The following is a 20,345-nucleotide window of genomic DNA, read 5'->3' as shown; positions in this document are numbered from 1 at the left end:
CGTGAAGCCATCTTCACCACATGGAGCACCAGCCTCCTGGAAACAGTCGCATCAAGCATGCTGAAACGAGTTTTTGAAGTGATCAACAAGAACGGTGGGGCTACTCACTACTGAGTCCTTTTTTGACATGTTTAGTACTGTTGTGCATTTATTTTTGGGCTATGGTCTTAAACATTTTATCAGCTGATGAACGGCCTGTTTGAGTTTAAATGCAGTTTTCAATAAATTGCCTTACTCTCTATTTTTTGTCTCTTGCTCCTGTTTCTTCTTTTGGCATTTTGAAGCAGCACTTACAAGCCAGTTATGATCCACAAGTGCGAAATGTGTAAAACTTGCAATGAATCCCCTGGTCTTAAGATTTTGTTCAGGAGTGTATAGTGTTAATTTAATGGTGACCTCAAACAAACTATTATTTTCAGTAAAACATCAACATGAACTAAACCTAAGGAGGATAGGCATACAAACTTCTGAATGTTATATTAATATAATATAATTTTATCATTACAATTTTATCAGTATTTTACTAAGAAAATTAGTAGACACATTTAAAAAAAAAAAAAAACATACCTATTAATGTAACTTAGAGCAACGTATGTTGGCTGCTGCAGCTCCTGCCTCTCCAGAACTCTGGGATCTGTATCTGAGAGAGAAAGAGAGAGTGCACAAACATATCACACTGTAAAACACACAGGATAAAGCTAAAGGCAAAGATGTACACATAGGTCAAGAGAAGACGTATAACGTTTATGCAGTACTACATTGGTGATCACATCAACAGCTTGAAACATTACTTTGTCTTGTGCTTACTTTAAGTTTAGTCAAACAAGTACCCCTAATGCCCTGAAGGTCCAACCCAACCACCACCACCACACTTTTTCCATTCTGCTTGTGACAGCAGGCAGCTTTCAGCGCCTGAGGCACACCAGGCAATGCTTCAAACGTTCCTCAGCCAAGTGTGTGCGTGTCCGGTCTGAATCATGGCCTTAGACTGCCCTCATGTGGCAAAGACGCCCTTATGATGACCAATTAGTATGCGTCTTATTTCTACATTTATGCAAATACTTACACAAAATTTTAATTAATAAAGCCATTTTTCCCCATGCACTGTATGTTTGAACGTGTGTGTGTGAGAGAGAGAATTGTAACATGTTAATTGCTGCTTAGAGCTCATTAAAACTTAAATGGTGCACAGAAGACCTCACAAAGAGAAAAAAGACACACTGCTGAGTGTGTGTGAGTGAAGAGCTGGCACATTCTGCATGATTATTTTACAGAGGTTTCAATGACCATGTGGAGAAAGAAAAAGAAAAGCAAGGTTTTCTCGTTCAAATGGGTTGCGTTGCATGCGTGTGCACAGTTATATTTGTGTATAACAGGCAGTGTATATAATAGCTCCCATATGTCTAAATGAGGTATTACTCAAAGCCATTAAAAGCATTCCAGCATGTTCACTTAACCATTATTCTCCTTTAACATGGAGCAAATTCTACCCGCTCACTTAATTCTTTGTAGAACATGCCAGATTTTGTATGTGAATAAATATCTTTTGCACTCTTACATAATCTACAATAGCATGACTTGAATCCCAAAACACAAATAAATAACACAAATAGCACAGAGTAGCTAAGTTTCCTTGACGTTTTTAAAGGAAACCAGTCTACCTGTGTCTGCTTCTGCCTTAATCCCATCAGAGAGCTTTCTGGTGTCGGCAGTGCATGTATTAGGCCTTCCTCACCTCATAAAGAGGACACACACACTCTCTCTCTCTCACACACACACATTTGTGTATCTCAGGTGGTCCACTGAGGTGGTCTTCATCAGTGGTTTATTAGCGTTCCCAAATCCTTTTACCTGCTGGTGTGGTGTGCCCAGTCAATCTTAACCATACTTTACATTTAGTAAAGTAAAATGGGGGTTAAAAAGAAATACAACAAACAGTAAATACTTATCAGTAGTCCATATCAAAAAGTTACTCTTCTGGTATGAAAGAAGTTTTATTTTTCCTTAACCTTTACACTAATTAGTCAGAAATTTACATTTATAGGGGTAGTTTACCCAAAAATTTAAATTCTGTCATCATTTACTCACCCTTTGCCAAACACAAAGAAAGACATTTGGAAGAATGTTCATAACCAAGCAGATCTCAGCAGCCATTGACTGCTATAGTACTACTGCAGATATCTGCTTGGTTACAAACATTCTTTCAAATGCCTACCTTGTGTTCAGCAGAAGAAATTCAGACAGGTTTGGAACAACTTGAGGGTGAGTAAATTACAGAATTGTCATTTTTGGCTGAACTATTCCTTTAGGAGTATCTTTACTGGCATCATCTTTGCAAAAACATTTGTTGTGAATTAAGAATTTAGTGATCTACAATAAAAATAAATTATTCACCCTCATTTCATTCCAAACTAGTATGACTGTCATTCATGGGACATTAAGAGAGACATTTTGAAGAATGTTTATTCTGCTCTTTTTTTATTACAATAAAAGTGGACAGTGACTTCAGAGTTGTTCTGAATAATATCTAAAAAGCAATGTAAAGTATCATAAAAATGTACTGCACTTAATGTTTTACCAATATTAAGTCTTTTAAAGTGGTGTAATAGATTTGTTTAAGGAACATACTTAAATCTTACTTGGCAGCCTTGGCTCACTTTTTCACTTCAGTCATTATGGAAAAGAGCATTTTGGACATTCTGCTTATGTGCTATATCTCCTTTGGGTTTCATGGAAGAAGTCAGTCATTCAGGTTTGAAAAACACAAGAAAATGATGACAGAATTTTCATTTTTGTGGGGTGAATTGCTCCTTTAAATCTTAGCAACTTTATTCTGGTATTATGCGTGGGTGAAGTGTAATTATGTGTGCCAGGTGCAGAGCAGTTAAGGGAGGGCAGAGTTAATGTTTTTCAATTTTATGATTTCCCTTCACCTAGAAAATGGAGGCACACAAGGTCTTTCCATAGGAAAAGTAGCAAGGAAATACAAAAAGAAACGCGCACACACACTTAACATTCAGTGCCTCTTAAACTGAACACCCCAGAGTTAATTTTCACATTTAGCAAAATCATAAACTTTCAATAATGTCATAATTTAGTACAAACAACAACCATCCTTACGGCAGCAGTTGAAAGCACCACTCGTCACAACCAGTGGCAGTAATATTGCATTTTAATGGGCCATGACCAGTATTAAATCCCTATGAAATCTTTATGTAGGGCTAATAACACTGGGCCCTCTGTGAGGACATTAAAGAACTTTCTCCCATAAACATGCCTTTTATTCAGTCATATCATTAAATCCTCTCATATCAAACCTCACTGGGCTATTTATTGCTGTCCTGAACACTGATTTGGGATCAGGTGGATCTAAATTAGAAGTAAATACTTTCTTGTAAGAACATTTTGGAGTAGCAGGAATCTTTTTAAGAGGGCTGAAACCACCAGAAGAGCAAACGTGCCACCCTGTGGTGGAGAACAGCACATAAACCAACAGAAAGCAATATGTGTGTCCCTGTTAGTGTGAGTCTCTGCATAAGTCAGAGGAGCCTGGCATGGAGCAGCGATGCAGGAATGCCGGGTTTGTTTTCCAGACGGCTAATTAAAAAGCAGGGGAGTGTTTTAATGTGCTGGAGAGCAGCAGGTCTCCGGATGAAGGGAAGGGGGGAGGAGGGGAAGATAGGCGGGAAGGAGGGGATGGAGAGAACTCTAAACGAGGCTGTAATTACACTTCTCAGAGCTCAGCAGGATGCAACGCTCCAAACACTTCCGTATGTACACGCAAACGCACGCAAGCTCAAGGACGAGCACCCATATGAAAAAAGGAAACAAAAACATAAGCAAGCCATTTCACACACAATCATGCACACCAGCACACACAGAAAAAAACACACACTGGGTTTTTGGGTGGGTCTAGGAAAGCTGGAGTAATGGATTTTCCACTGAATCTCACTAATTGCCTCATAAAAAGGCCTGACGAGTCATTTAATGCAACACTTTCTCTTAGGCTACTCACTCACACACACAATTAAATCATAATGATCTCAACAGAGATTAACAGAATTTATCATTCTAGTTGTAATGTCTTGATGTTATAGTTTCATAAACTATTATTGCAATTAGTGCATTATTTTAAACAGAGTACCTAAAATCCATTTTACAACTTCAAAAATGATTGAATGAACTATTCACAATAATATCACTAAAAAATGAAATACAACCTAAACAATACAGTAGTATTATGAAATGCAAAACTTCCCTTATAGATAGGCCTATGGTATGATTATTCATACAACAACCAAACCTCAAAGCTATAAATGAGAACTGTGCTATTAGTTATACTAGCCTCAAAAGAATAAACTTGGACATTTACAGGCCTTTATACCTTTTGGTTTATATCTTAAAAAAAAACAAAAAAAAAAAAAAAAAAACACACGTAGAACTTCCCTTACCACCTAGCCTAGCGCAAACGAATTTTGTTTAACAAGCCTGACATCTTCTGGTCACTGGCAGAAACTCACCCACGTTTCAAAATGTACCCTACTCCAATTTCCTTCTAGTTTTATATTTAAATTCAAAGCATTTTGGTCCTAGTATATGCTTGGTGAGCAAAAGCAAAAAAATGTCTTCGTACAGTTCCAAATTAGTGACACATGAAAGAGCTGTGCCTGTGACCATGAACATGTTTTGTAATGTTTTACAAAAAAAAACAAAAAAAAAAAAAAACTTTATCTTTCGCCAAAGTTTAATTTAGTTTCATTGTTGCCATGGTTACGCTCTTAATTTTTTCAGAGACGACAACATACAGGCTGTAACAGTAACTCGGCTCTCAGTGTTCACAATTATGTTACCTTCTTACATACGACATTCGAACAAAATAGAGGAAATGTATGTGGCATGTCTGAACAAATTTCCACTGTCACAACAACATTGAACAACAACTTACCTAAATACATGTCTGAATACCCGGAGGACCGTCTAGCTGACACGGGGAGGGTATGACATAATGCAAAATTCCTTTCGGCCTAGGCAACTATACACAGATATACCCAATTAACTTTCTCTTTCTGTGTTTGTTTGTATGGATGCAATTCTTTCTCAAACTCACCCTGACCTATAGCACGACGCACAACTGTGTTTTGAGGGATCTTTGATACGTGAAAATATTATTTTATTTAAACCATAGCTATGTCAATAAAGCAAATATACAATCTAGTTTTCTATATAGGGCAACATGACTGCTCTTTCTTGATACCATTTAATTACATTATGTAAATGTGCACAGATCTTATGACAAGTCTGCAGTCTCCCCTGCCTGCCATGTGGTAAAAACACCACAATTTTACCACAAGGAGGCAATATTCCATAAGTTCTTGTAACTAACTTTGTATTCACATGAATGCAGTCAGTCTTTTTAAACTGTATAGCCCACGTGTTCCTTTGAAAAACAGCTAAGACAAAGTAGTGCATCTAATTATTTTACACTGTCTAGTTATTTTGATAACTAAAGGAATGAAAATGCACAACAACAAAACAAAAATTCACATTCAGATCAAGTGTGTTCATTTTTGTAAAAACAAAATTACAAACAATATCATATGGTATTGTTTTAACATCTGACAAAATTAACATTTAACGACACGTCTTAACCTCTGAGATCATATTGCTTGTAACACTGGTATAACACATTTTACTCTGGAAGTTTTACGCAATTACAATTGTGTAAACCTGTCTGTTTTCCTATAACATCACTTAGATGACATTGAAGATCATTTTTTTTATAAATCACCCTGTAGAATATGGTTTAAAATAATGCTGAAGAAAAAAAAAAGAAGTAATTAAATCATATCCAAAACAAAAGTTTGTGTTTGCATAACATGTGTGCATGTTCTGTATAATTATTATGTATAAATAAACACACACATGTGTGTATATATTTAAGAAAGTTTTTATATTTTTATAAAAATAAAAATAAAAGATAAATTATATATGCAAATATTTCTTCAAATATATACATGCATGTGTGTATTTATATATACATAATAATTATACATGTAAACACAAACTTTTATTTTGTTCCCTAGCGAACAAATAAGATAATGAGGCAGCACCATCTGCAAAATGTTGGTGACATTAATTTGTATGTAAACATGGGCAATACATCAAATCACAAAACATAAAATATACATATGTCTATGTTTACATTTATGTACAGATCCAGTTTTATTACTCCAATAGTGACTATTTAATTAGCCTAGTGATTACTACAACATTACTACATGTAATACATATTCTTATTATTTTGCTACTAATCATCACACCAATAGTCACATGTATTCCATTGGTAACAAATCGCAACGTTTGTTTATCTTGTCCCCCTTGTGTAAAATTAATCAAAATGTAAATTTTTGCAAGCAGACACAACCTCTGATAATTTTTAATCTATTTTATAATCCATTTTTTTTATCTATATGAATTCACATGAACAACTATAGCACATAGTCTTGCTCCAGAGTACATATCATGTCTGTTACACCATCATTGTTCTGCAAGACCCCCAAGATCACCCCAGAGTTCGCGCTTACATCCTGTGACTCATTAGAATGTTTTTAAATCTATACTGAAAACACACCTCTACACAGTGGCATACAATTGCCCCTAGGTTATGGGACTATGATCAATGTTGTATTTTTGAGTTATGTGCTTATCGAGTAATCAGCCAACGTTGTGTTGTTTTTAAAGCTGCAGTCCCTAACTTTTTGCACTCTAGCGGTTAATAAGCAGAACTGCGTGCGTCTTGCAGAAGAACATTGCAGCCAAAGCTACTTCTCTCTGTTTACTTCTATGGCGAGTCACGCAGGGACTTTGTGTCTCAAATTCGTGGTAGTTATGCTTTTACTGCAAGTTGTACACCGAAGGCGGTCTACCATAACCTATTTTACTTTATAACGTGTTAAATAAAGATATTTTCTTACAAATACCCATCGATTCACTTCTTTTATTTATTAGCTCCTTATTAACACCTTATTATTTATTAAGGCCTTTATTAACTCCACGGAGCCGTTTTATATAATGGATGAATACACTTTTTTTGGTCTTTAAATTTTGGGCTGTTATTCACTGCCATTATAAAGCTTGGAAGAGCCAGGACATTTTTTAATACAACTCTTTGATTGTATTCATCTGAAATAAGAATGTCATACACCTAGGATGGCTTAAGGCTGAGTAAATCATGGGCTAATATTCATTTTTGAGTGAACTATCCCTTTAAGGTAAAAAGTGAATCAAGGGCGTCTAACTGCTTTTTTAAAGAACATTATTTTAAAATTGTTTGTAGCCATTTTATCAATTTACATTTATATCAGTAAAATAAGAAGCAATGCCCTGCCATCAATAACACTTCATTTTTTACATGTATGAGACATTTCCTACAGTGATGAACGAAAGGAAGAGTTGGAGACAATCATGGGATGTAATCCAGGAGATGTAGAGTCTATATCCTGCTTTAAATGCCAGCTGCACAAAATATAGGTTGTCCCAGTCATGTTTTCACATTAATCTCCCAACACTAACAGTGAGGAACAAACTAGTGCTAACTCAAGCATAAGGGTGCTGCTTAATGATCTAAAGATATAATTTTATCATGACGATTATGTAAAATTTAATTTACATACATTTTAGAAATCTTCTATATGACTGGCAAACTGCCAAACCGAACCACAGCATGAGGTTTCAGCACTCAGTAGGATTATTATTGATTAGTAGTATTAATGATCTTTGCAGAGGACTAGGGGTCTCTCGATGTTGTGCTCATTAGAACAAGAGCTCAGAGATCAAATCCCTAACCCCAATTGTCAGATCTGTGACCCCTGAGGGAAATCAGGGCAGCTGATCTTTTATGAGGCTATAGTGACAGACACATACTGGGGGTGCAGGTGTGCTTCATTCTGACAGAGGCTTTCCATTGTGACATCTGCAGTCACTATGGAGACAAGTGTGGCACTGCCAAGAGAAGCACAGCAACAAAGAAAAACGAAATATCAGTTAAATATAAACATGCATTTTCCATCACAGATCAACAACGCATACAAATGTTACTTTATCAACAATGCATACAAATCAACAATGCATTGTCAACAAATCAACAATGCAGATTTGTATGCATTGCAACAATACAATGCATACAGATCAACAATGCATACAAATGTTATTTTGAGAATGGTCTTTGTAGGGGGATTTGTAAAGTCGCTGAATACTAACACACAATAATTACTATAGACAATATATAGTTAATATTATATTCCTTGCATTGCAATGGAGACAATACGTCTTCATCATGATATAACTATATTTAAGGTGCGCTAGAAAGAGTTGAAACAATATGTTAAATTGTTCTCTGATATCTACATAGAGGGTATGTGGCTTATTTAATTGTCCAGATACAGTTTTACAGGTCCATTTACAACCCTAGAAATTGTCCCCAGGATGTAATGCTCTGTTTTTGCCTTATTTGGAAGAGTCATGAATATTAATGTTGAGCTCTGCTCTGATTGGGTTATTTCAGCAGATCACACAAGTGAGTCCTGGCAGAACACAGAGCGACTGAATGACACTTTAAGCAGAACATCTCAAATGGAGATTGCTAAAATGCAGCTCACTTGTTTATTGGTGTTGTCAGATCATCCGCGCGCGAGAGAGAGCTCAAATGCATATGGTTTATTGCTGTCCTGAACACTGATTGGGGATCAGGTGGATAAAATCGCTACTTACTGCTTGCAGGAATATAGTTGTAATTGCCACTTTCTTCAGTTTAAGACGCTGAGCGAAGCTTTTTTGAAATGGGCAGAGCAAGCGAATGATTTTGAATTAAATTGTTGCGGTATCCGATTATAAACATCAACCATGACTGTTGAGATTTATCTGGGTAGAAAAGTCCTCACGTCTCCTGCACAGGAGCATGGAACATGACGTGTCCATGAGAGCTGCCGTTTTTGCTATCCTTGAGTGTCTTGTTTACCTGCAGTCCTGATGGCTCTGTCAGTTCTACCTGACAATGAACATGTTCTGACAGATGCAAATGTTGGAAGCGTACATATAAATTATCCCCAGCGATTGCGTCACGGTTGGTGTTATGTTGAGAATCACTTATTTTTCCATTGTGTTTTTTATGCACGAGATGAACATATGAAGGAGGAGGCAATGGTGTTTGAGACTCACAGTATGTGATGTCCATGTACTGAACTCTTATTATTTCACTATGGCAAGGTAAATTCAATTTTTCATTCTATGGCACCTTTAATGGGTTTTTAGAGTTTCAACTTGAATTTATTCATCAGTAATTCAATTCAAATTGGTAACTTTGGAATCACTTCAAATACACTTTCAATTTCAGATGAATTTTCTTTTTAGTGCACCAAGTCTTCAGGTGCACACCACTTAAACCTAAAGTTAATTCAGTTTTTTATATATATGATCGCTAACTAATATTTGTATGTAAATCTTAATGCAACTGTTAAGCACCTAAACAGAGAATCATTCCTGTGGACTTGACAGACAGCTTGAATACACAACATTAGCATAAACAATGGCTCTCCACAGCAAGCACTAATTACGGTAGACATGGCAAGCCATTTTTACATTTATTCCTTTAACAATAATTTATTTTTACTAGTCACTAATATACATTTAAAGGCCTGTCACAATAACTACTTTTTGTTGGGCACTATATTGTCACAGAAATAACTGCCATAAACAATATTTTAGTACCATTTTATGCCACTGAATATACATACCTAATATTACTGCATAACAGTGCAAGTAGGCCAACACACTTTAAATTGACTTTCAATAAACATTTCATTCTTAAGAATATTTAGATACTTTAATTGAAGTGTCAAAAAAGAAATATTTTTAATAAAAAATAAATTAAAAAACCTTTGCTAACAAAAATTTTCCATCTAAAGATTTTTTCCTGACCTTTTTTCAGTATATTACGGGTTCACACTATTGCTGTAAAACACAAACCCTACTTAATAATTAGATCTCCGTATAAACAAAAGCACAGATGCCTCCTCAGGCCATATCTAATGCTATTTGTCTAAAGGAGTGTTTTTCGCCTCAAATTACTGCTTCTTTTCACCTGATGATGTCTGCTCTGCATATAAAGGAGAGGGAGGGTTACACTTTATTTTAAGGCGTCTTTGTTACACTCTAATTATAAATTAAGTACGGAGTTAAGTAATTTTTAAAAATGAGACGCTTTGAGTGTGGAATCACAACACCTCTGACTGCCCATTGTGCTCACGTTCTCATCAGATATGTCTGTGATTGGCTACAATGACCAGCACTTCAAAAACATGTTGTAAATGTACATCCATGACACTTTACACAGAGCGCTTGAGCATTTGAATACAGGCACCTATCTACCTACCTGATCGACACCTGCATGTGCTTTCAAAATGCTCCTGGCTTTCAAAACACTTTCAAACACTTCCGTGTGCTTTTAAATGCTACCGTGCATTGTAGCCAATCACAGACAAATCTGATGAGCGCGTGAGCACAATGGGCCAGTCAGAGGTGTTTACGATTCCAGCTAATTTCAGTACCGAATTTGTATCGCAGTTGGTACTTTCACAACACTAGAAACTACATTTACTTACTACAGGGTTAAGATTAGGGTTTGGTTTAGGGTTAGATGCATGTAACTATGCATCATTTATAGTTATTACTATAGTAACTACATGTAACAGTAAAATAAAGTGTTACCAAGTAGAGCAGATAAGATGAATGAGGCAGCACCATCTGCCAAATGTTGGTGACATTCATTTTTATGTAAACAAAATGGGCAATACATCACATCACAAAAAAATAAGTCTATATATTGATTTTCGCAACAGCTGACAGGCTTATAAATGCATGTATTTTATGTACAGGTCCATAGTTTTATTATTCCAATAGTGACTATTTAACTAGGCTAGTGATTATTACAATATTACTACATTTTAACTACATATTCTACTAGAATTTAATAGCAAAGTTTTGAGGTTTGTTACCAATAACAATGGAATGAATACATGTGACTATTGGGATGATGACTAGTAGCAAAAGAATATAAATGTATGTTATATTCACATTCCTTTTATTTATATATGCAATATTCATATGTATAGCCTACCATTTCTAGGAATGAGTAGGCTACCAGCAACTATTTAGCTGTATCCAGAGTAATAGGGGAGTGCGGGGCACAGCCTAACGCAGGGGTTTAGTTGTAACACGCATGATTTAAAACTTTCCACACATGCCAGGATGACAAAATTGTGTATTAAAGGACAACTCCGGTGAGAAATAAAAAACAGATTAGCTTATAAAGCTTGTCTATGGGGCCCCGTTGCCCCATAGACAAGCGTTATAAACTAATCTGTTTTTAGAGATAAAACTCTTTACATTCGATTTTCATGAAAATGCATCCCAGAGAACGATCTGTTAATTCGATCTGGTCATTTCTCACCGGAGTTGTCCTTTAGCTAGTTGCCATATCACCATTATGTATTTAGAGAAAAAAAATTGCATCAAAATGAACTCTTTGGAAGATATCAGGGGTGTAACGATACACTCGTGTCACTGTTCTATATTTATCTCGATACTGAACTCACGATACGATATATATTAGGGGTGTAACGATTCACTCATTGTCTCGATGCATCGATTACAAATCCTGACGATGCAAATGCGTCGATCTTGAAACATGTATTTTGAATCGTGAATCGTTCATTTCAGCCGATACTTGATGTAAAATGCTAAAAATTGGATGAATCGCGATTCAATAACGATTCAGTGCTTATAAACATTTAACATTTAAATAAACATTTGATCATATCTAGGCTAGTAAATGCGTGAATTAATAGAGACGTTGTGCTGCGACAGCTGTGTCATCCGCGCCCCACAGCTCTTCACAGACATGCATGCGCTCTTTACAGCCTTCACTGGATTGCGCTCGCAATGTCCGTAGCTCATTTATATAAAATAAAATACTGAAGTTTATGGGTCATACCTGAACTATTGAAGTAAAACCCTGCTTATTCTACATTTATTGCATGGACGGAGCAAACACATTTGTAAGTGTCCGCACAGTTCTGATGAATGACACAAGAACTTTAAAGGGGGGGTGAAACACTCAGTTTCAGTCAATCTCATGTCAATCTTGAGTACCTATAGAGTAGTATTGCATCCTTCATATCTCCGAAAAGTCTTTAGTTTTATCATATTTATAAAAGAAATATGGGCTGTACCGAGTCTTTCCGGAAAAAAACGAGCGCCTGGAGGCGTATCGTGTGGGCGGAGCTAAAGAATGACGAATGTGCACAAAGCGGTGACGTCCTCAAGCGTGGAGAAACCCATCGCTCTCAGCTAATACAGATAATGATCCACAATCAAATCTGAGGCTGAAATAAATTGAACAGGAGAAACGGCAACATCAGGATGTCCATCTCTGTGGTATGTACTGTATTTAGGGGCCTTTGTGTGTCTTTACGCGCAGTTTATGAGGACATGATTCGGTTTATGGACTATTGTATGTGACTAGACCTAAGAGGTAGCAAGCAAAATGGTTTTGCACGTCAGAGTCAGACTAGTGTTATACAGAACAACAATGGAGTAACCGTTAGCGCATTTGAATGACGAAGCACGCGATCGTGTAGTTTACTGATGTTTACTCATGCGACGGTAGCCAATAGCAGAGACATTTGAAGTTGATTTACTCACCGGCTGCTTCCAAAGCAGGACCGAACCTTTATCGCTGGGAACGCTCTGTCAAAAACACACTTCTTTGGTATGATTTGGTGAAGTCCTGTGACAGCAGTGGCCGTGGAAATCCACTTTGCGACGCGACTGAAGCGATGCCTTGAAGCTTCCCGTCATTTCTGCGTTCAAATCGGTTCAAATGCAGCACTGCCTTCCCGGAATGCTGTGCTGAAGCGTTGAAGTCGCTCGACATCACCCATAGGAATAAAGTGGAGCGCGGCGCGTCATAAGTGTTCACAGACGACTGGATCTGCACCTGAGAGACTGTTTACAGCGTGCATTTCCTCTCTCTTGATCTAGTCACGCGCGCGCGCACCCTACCGGGAGAAGAGCCCGTACAGCCCATACAAGGACCTTCCGATCTATTTAACGTCAAGTAGACCCATACTCGAAAAAAACTCGCCGAAACTTGTGAGAAACCGGAAGGAGTATTTTTAACACAGAAATACTCCATCAAACGTCCAACATTAGTTTTTGAAACTTTGTCTATGTTTAGGATGGGAATCCAAGTCTTTAAAGGTGTAAAAAGCTCAGTATGCATGAAACAGCATTTCATCCCCCCTTTAACTTAATATCGTTTAACTGAATATATAAAGCAAACTGCTAACGTAACTACAACACTGAAATAAGATTGCACGGTTCATCTGTTAATCAGGGCACATTAAAGTTGCCGAAGGCTTTTCTTTCTATTCTGTGAAGAAAAGTTAGTTTAGGATTAGCTGGATAAGTGCCGTATATTTTCTCTCCATGGAAGATTTGCATGTTTAATGCCTGGAACATTTTAATAAGGTTGTGTAGCCATTACACACATAAAAGTTATCTTAACTAACAATACTTTTAAAGACTTTTTAAATTTCTTTATTAAAGTGTGTAATAATATGAACTAACATTAACAATGGACAAACGTTTTTGATGGTAACAATTTACAGAAAGGTTCATTAGTTGAACTAATAATGAACTGCACTTATGAAGCGTTTATTTATTTATGTTAATGTCATTTCAACATTTACTAAAACTTTATTAAAATCTTGTTAACATTAGTTAATGCACTGAACTAACGTGAACAAACCATGAACAGCTGGAATTTTATTAACAAACACTAACAAATACAGTAACAAATGTACTGCTCATGATTAGTTCATGTTAGTCAATACATTAACTAATGGTAACTAATGAAACCTTATTGTAAAGTGTAAGTGTTTTTTTGGTAACACTTTACATTGTTTCGTTAGTTAATGCATTAGTTAACATGAACCAACCACAAACCAACACCTCTATTCAGCATTAGTTCATTTTTGTTAACATTAGTTAATAAAAATCCAGCTGTTCATGGTTTGTTCATGTTAGTTCATATGTGCATTAACTAATGTTACCCAGATTTTAATAATGCATCAGTAAATGGTAGAATTAATATTAACAAAGATTTAAAAAAAAAATGCTTTATAAGTGCAGTTCATTATTAGTTCAAGGGATACTTCAGCAATTAGCATATGGCTTTGTATCAGTAGAAATCCTGGAGTATATTCAAATGATTGTGCTTTCCCCCCTCATTTCCCCTGAGACGAGAGATTTATGCATTTTATTTCTGGAAAAATTCCTCCCATGACGCATATATCATCAATTTGCGCCATCAGAGGAATTTTTGGCCAGAGGCTAAAGACTACAGCCAGTGTGACGTCATTATGTTGTCGGTGGCGACCAGACAGGTGTTGTAATAGAACCACCCTTTACTGTCAAAGAGCACACACGGATTATTGTTCCGTCTGTATACACCGCCCCAGACCATTGTTGTTTAAAATTAATTAATTGATCAAACTTGATCATACCATGGGCTTCGATAGAAAAACTGTGGGTGGTCTCAGAATTTGTTTTTGCTGAAGTAACGTTAGATACAAACCGCAGTTTACTAAACGATTGATTGCGCCAGACAAAATTACAGAAATCACTGAGTTATTTGCCCTGATTATAGAGTAGAGATGCATGACATCAAGTTGACGCAAATTGATCAGAGGTTTGAATCTGCCTTTTGACGAACTCGCTCTACTCCCTTTTCACATCACATATCAGATCGGAAAGGCATTTATTTTCAATAAAAAGGAGAACATTTTAGAAAAGTAGAAAGAAAAAAAAAGAAAAGAAAAAAAGAGTCAAACACCTAATAATTTTTTCGCGGTTAGGGGTAGGTAAACAGACATGTGTTGAATTAGTGACGATAAAAGTGAGTGGGTCCAATATCATTTGTCTTAAAAAGTGGGATGGGTCTTGTCCTCACGACACACAATGGTACCGATGCCCATGGATCATACACAGACATGTGTTAATCATCACTCATAAAGCATTCTTTTTATTTGTGTTCATAGGCTACATACAATATCCAGCATCTGCAGGGCTCTTAGTCCATCATGTGCGCATATTTGGAGTAGGGATGTCAATTTTCACAAATTCCCATGATCGATTGTCATGTAAATTAACGATCAATTAATCGATTAATCGTTAACCTTAATACTGCAGTATGCATCTACAGCAGTGGCTTATAGCTGACAGCATGACAGGATGTGCAAATGCTGCTCAAAACGCCATGTTCTTCACCAAATGAATGAGAAGGATTTTTTTTATCTAAACAAAGGGCTATGGGATTGTAAAATTAGTCAATGTGATTTATAATTTAATTAAATTGATTTAATAACCAAATACCTATAATAAAACACTAACGCTGCCTCAGATATGTTATTCAGAATGTGTGGACACTCTTCCAAGAACAACGTGCTGAAACATCACCTAAACCCAATTAATTAAAATTGATTTATTAAAATATTGTTTTCATTAATGTTATGTAATGTGACAGTCCCAATCATAGTTATTAGTAGTGCGTTGCTGTTTGAACGGCGTGGGCTGGTAAGTTACACTGAAGCTCTTTGCTAGCGCGTTATTTAACGCGACAAAAAGCTTCCTATATGAGATTAATCAGATTTATATAAAGTTAACAAAATATTACAAATTATATCTGCACAAAATGATGCGAATGCACAAGTGAACTTGAATTGAGTTGCTGATATTCATTCAGAACGGGAGACGCGTGGTGTTCACGCGCTATTCCTGGAACAAAACTCTGAACACGGCATCTAAACCCAATGAATTTACAACCACTTATTAAAATAGTGTTCTCATTTATGTAATATGACAGTCCCATTCATAGTTATTATGCATTGCTCTGTATGCGCTAAAGCCGAAGCACTGAATGAAAACCGGTTTTATTTTTCATAGTGCGTTTTATTTTGAGAAGATTTCCCAATTTTACTTTTCTTAACCATGTTAGTAGTAACGTTACTCAAAAAAAGTCTAAAAATGCGCTTCTGCTGCTTATTGCTAGCCATGACCAAACGAGAGTTAGCCAGGTGACGTGACGAAAGCACTTCCTGAGGAATTATTAAAATAATTAATCATTAGTTTATATCTTATCCACTGCAAATTATTTTAATCCCATATCATGTCATGTGACATGTTATGTCAGTCTATTTTTTTAAATGTTTTAAATACAATATAATTTTAGTCCACAGCCCCCCCACCAGAGGGGCTGATGCTATAACGAGGGGGGCTGCACCCCCCTTCCGGCACTACTGAATGTGACTCCTGCAGCGTTTTGTGAGACTCCCTCAGCGGCTACACGTTCAGTTTTTAATTGTAGTGTCTGTTCTCTACTGAACTGATTTTATAAAAATGAAAGCAATCGGTGGGAAAGTGAAAGTGATTCAGTAATCTAGTAGCGGTGGCTTTGGGAGTGGCCTTGTAGGGCAGCGAAGCAGTCTGGGAATTGTTGTCTTTCATCCCCATAAGACAAAAATAAATTATTTTCTCAGTCTAGAAAGCACCAAATTTAAAAATTATTTCACATTTCTACTACATTAATGACCCAGTTTAAATACAGATTCATGTTACTGGGTGTGTTGCCCACTCTCTGACATCTGAAGGCCGCTGTGTAATTCACACCCGGACTAATACCCCTTTTCCACCAAGGCAGTGCTGGTGCTAAATCGGAGCCAGAGCCTAGTTTCAAATCAGTTCTTTGTGTTTCCACAGCCAAAGCACCAGCTCCGAGCCAGGAAAAGTGGTTCTTAAGTAACACCAAAACATTGCTGGGCTAGAAGTAAGAACCGCTTGCGTCACCGGCTGGTGGCGGCGTTACCGTGATCAACAAGATGAACACAAACCTGTGACCGCCATTTTTTCAACAGCTGCTGGATTGTAATCTCCGTCTATACAAATCATGGAGAGCTGCACAAATGCGTTGGATTTGCGGCGTTTTAATGCTGATGTAGGATCATAAAGCCATGAGCCAGAAAGGCTTGTTCGAGATGCATCGGCGCGCGCTGTGCAGACTGATTGCGTATGACATCAAAGTAGAGCGAGCGTCAACGACCCCTTATGCTTTTGAATCGCTCGCGCAGTATTTGGATATCATATGTGGGTTGGTGTGCTCAGCGTCAATGCATTAGATAGAACATGCCTGGAAATTGTGTGTGTGTGTGTGTGTTTCCCGCTGCCTCGCTAGCAGTAGAGTCCTGCAACGGGTCGGGTACCCGTGGGCATAAAAGTGGCTAAAAGGTGGATTGTGACATAAATTATAAAATAAACGGGCTGGGTGCGGGCGGATAATTAATTCCGTGCGAGCGGGTAGAAGCGCGGATGAAAAATATGTGCAATATTTTTCTGTGCTGTGGCGAGGCGGAGGAGCGAGCGAGACCGGGGCGTGATGGCGAATGAGTGTCACCTGTGAGCCACACCGGTCTCAAATCCTCTCACGAGGGAGCTCGGCGGCATATAAGGACGAGAGATCACCAGACCTGGGTTTGACGTTGAGTTGTGTTTGTTTTATTATGTGTGTGCGTGGCAGATGTCCGTGAGGGGCCGCGTTACTTTCGCTTTGTTTGGTTAAGTCTTTTCAATGTTCGCCGGTTCTCGGAAAACGATCAAAACGATCCGGTCGTCCTTCTTCCCCCCCAAACATACTGTATTACAATTTCTATGTCCAATTTACCATTACACATACACGCAACAACGATTTGCCATTTGATCCATCACGTCACCACCACTGTGACTTTTGTTGATGCCACTCGTAGCCCAGATGGAGCGAGCGTTGCAGGATTAGCAATGGATGAAGTAAAAGTAAAGTTGGTGAGTGAAGTATATAAAATTGTTGACAAAGAGTCTATAAAGGCACTTTAGCCTGTTTCTTTAGCCCATTCATGATGCTGTTGATGTTGAGAGAAGTGCAATATTAAAAAAAATAAAGCATTTTAATTGGAATGATTTTAGCGTGTGTGATTTATTGCGGGCACGGATCGGGTAACGGGCAAATATTAACGGGTCTGGGATGGACCCGTGCAGGACTCTGGTATGACGTAAGACCTGGCTCTGTTGTGGCTCTTAGCATGTGGAAAAGAAAACGGTTCTTAGAAGGCTCTCAAGTCGAACCAACTTAGAACTGACACTAGCACTGGCTCCGAACTAGCACCCGGTTCATTCTGGTGGAAAAGGGGTATAAGACACATTAGGGGAAGCAATTTAATAATCATATGTATGCATATAAAAAATGCATAATCAAATCGAATTAATTTAATTGTATCGAATTTTGATGTGTATCGTTTTTAATAGGATTGTTCTGAATTGGCAAAAATCATTCTAGAATCGAAACGAAAACCTATGAATCATGAATCGAATCGATTTGCTGCCTACCCAAAAAAATTCACAGCCCTAATACATATGTATGTATATGTATACACACACACACAGAAACTTTTTTTATTATTATAATATTATTTGTGTATTATAATCAGGACCCAAAAAATATTCCCCTATTGTGTTATTATACAGTATGTTCAACATTAAATATTACTGAAACTCTGTAAACGTACATTTTTTTCCCTCACGCATTACTCACGCTTTAAATGCAGGCAGCATTCTCTCCTGATGCTCGCTATGCCCTGCCTCTCCCGCTATTAATGCAGTAGCCTATGTAAGAATGAACCATGTAAAATGCTTTGAATAATCATACTACTAAAACTAAATGTGATCTGGGGATTTAAATAATGTTTGCGCTTTCACAAGGAGTGCCGCTATAAAGGTGCCCTAGAATGAAAAAGTAAATTAACCTTGCCATAGTTAAATAACAAGAGTTCAGTACATGGACATCACATACAGTGAGTCTCAAACACCATTACCTCCTCCTTCATATGTAAATATTGTTTGTGAAAAACACGGAAAAACAAGCGATTCTCAACATAATGCCAACAATGATGCAATCGCTGGGATCATAAACATGTACGCCCCCAACATTTGCATGGCAGCCAATGTTCATTGTCAGGCGGAACTGCGCACCTAATCTTCGGCATTCAGCAGATAAACAAGCATCACGTGACGATAGCGAAAACAGCAGATCATGGAAATGTGCAGGGGATTTGATGACTTTTCTTACACTTCCCACAGATAAAAAATGTCAACAGTCATTGTTGATGTTTATTTATAATCAGATACCGCAACAATTTAATTCAAAATCGTTCGTTTGCTGGGCCCATTTCACCATGGACAGTTTTTCTAACCTGGGACAATATCAAGCAGGATTCACTCAGCGTCTAAAACTGAAAAAGGGCCAATTCCAGCCATATTCCTATATATACACTTTTACAAAGAATGGTGTGAAAAGGGAAAAACATCCAGTATGCAGCAGTCCTATGGGCGAAAATGCCTTGTTGATGCTAGAGATCAGAGGAGAATGGGCCGACTGATTCAAGCTGATAGAAGAGCAACTTTGGCTGAAATAACCACTCGTTATAACCGAGGTATGCCGCAAAGCATTTGTGAAGCCACAACACGCACAACCTTGAGGCGGATGGGCTACAAAAACAGAAGACCCCACCAGGTACCACTCATCTCCACTACAAATAGGAAATAGGAATACAACTTGCACGAGCTCACCAAAATTGGACAGTTGAAGACTGGAAAAATGTGACCTGCAGGGATGGAAATTAACTTTTTTTTCCACCGGCCACTGTGGCTGGTGGATTTCAAAATCTACCAGCCACTCAATGTTTTTACCAGCCACTTTCTTGTTTTTAACCGACAATGTGTAACTGCATGTGAAAAATTAATACTACAAGCTCTACAATACTTAAGCTGTTTATTTAATCTCAAATCTCAATGAAATATTGACATTTTTTCTTTCACTCTTATACACACACAAACCATGAACTGGTATACATTTCATTAAATGAGTAGGGCTCTGTGTTCTCTCTCTTTTTTTTTTACCTGGATGTGGCATTTGGATGATTCGTGGTCTTTTATGGCTTCCAGTTTTAGGTTTTTAGTACCAACAATGAAACTACTAGTTTTGGCATCTCCTGAACCGTGTTGACGACATACCGAGCAGAACATTGTCAGTAGGGATGCACCAAAATAAAAATTATTGGCTGAAACCGAAGCACTAAAAGAAATTATGCCAATTATCCATTGCATTTATGGCTAATGCTATGACTGAGTAACTTTACTAAAAA

General features: G+C 37.4%; 1 protein-coding gene across 1 annotated transcript in view; it reads right to left on the bottom strand.

Annotated features, from left to right (window-relative positions):
• The window catches only part of jazf1a (JAZF zinc finger 1a), a 36,970-nt gene that overhangs the window by 13,923 nt on the left and 2,702 nt on the right, over positions 1 to 20,345 (bottom strand). The window contains exon 2 of the mRNA XM_067426599.1: positions 568 to 640. Within this exon, the coding sequence (XP_067282700.1) occupies positions 568 to 640 (73 nt within the window). The remainder of the gene's footprint in view (positions 1 to 567; positions 641 to 20,345) is intronic.

Source organism: Pseudorasbora parva, chromosome 19, assembly GCF_024679245.1.
Source record: "Pseudorasbora parva isolate DD20220531a chromosome 19, ASM2467924v1, whole genome shotgun sequence".
Lineage (NCBI taxonomy): Eukaryota > Metazoa > Chordata > Actinopteri > Cypriniformes > Gobionidae > Pseudorasbora > Pseudorasbora parva.
This window is presented reverse-complemented; position numbering and strand designations above follow the sequence as displayed.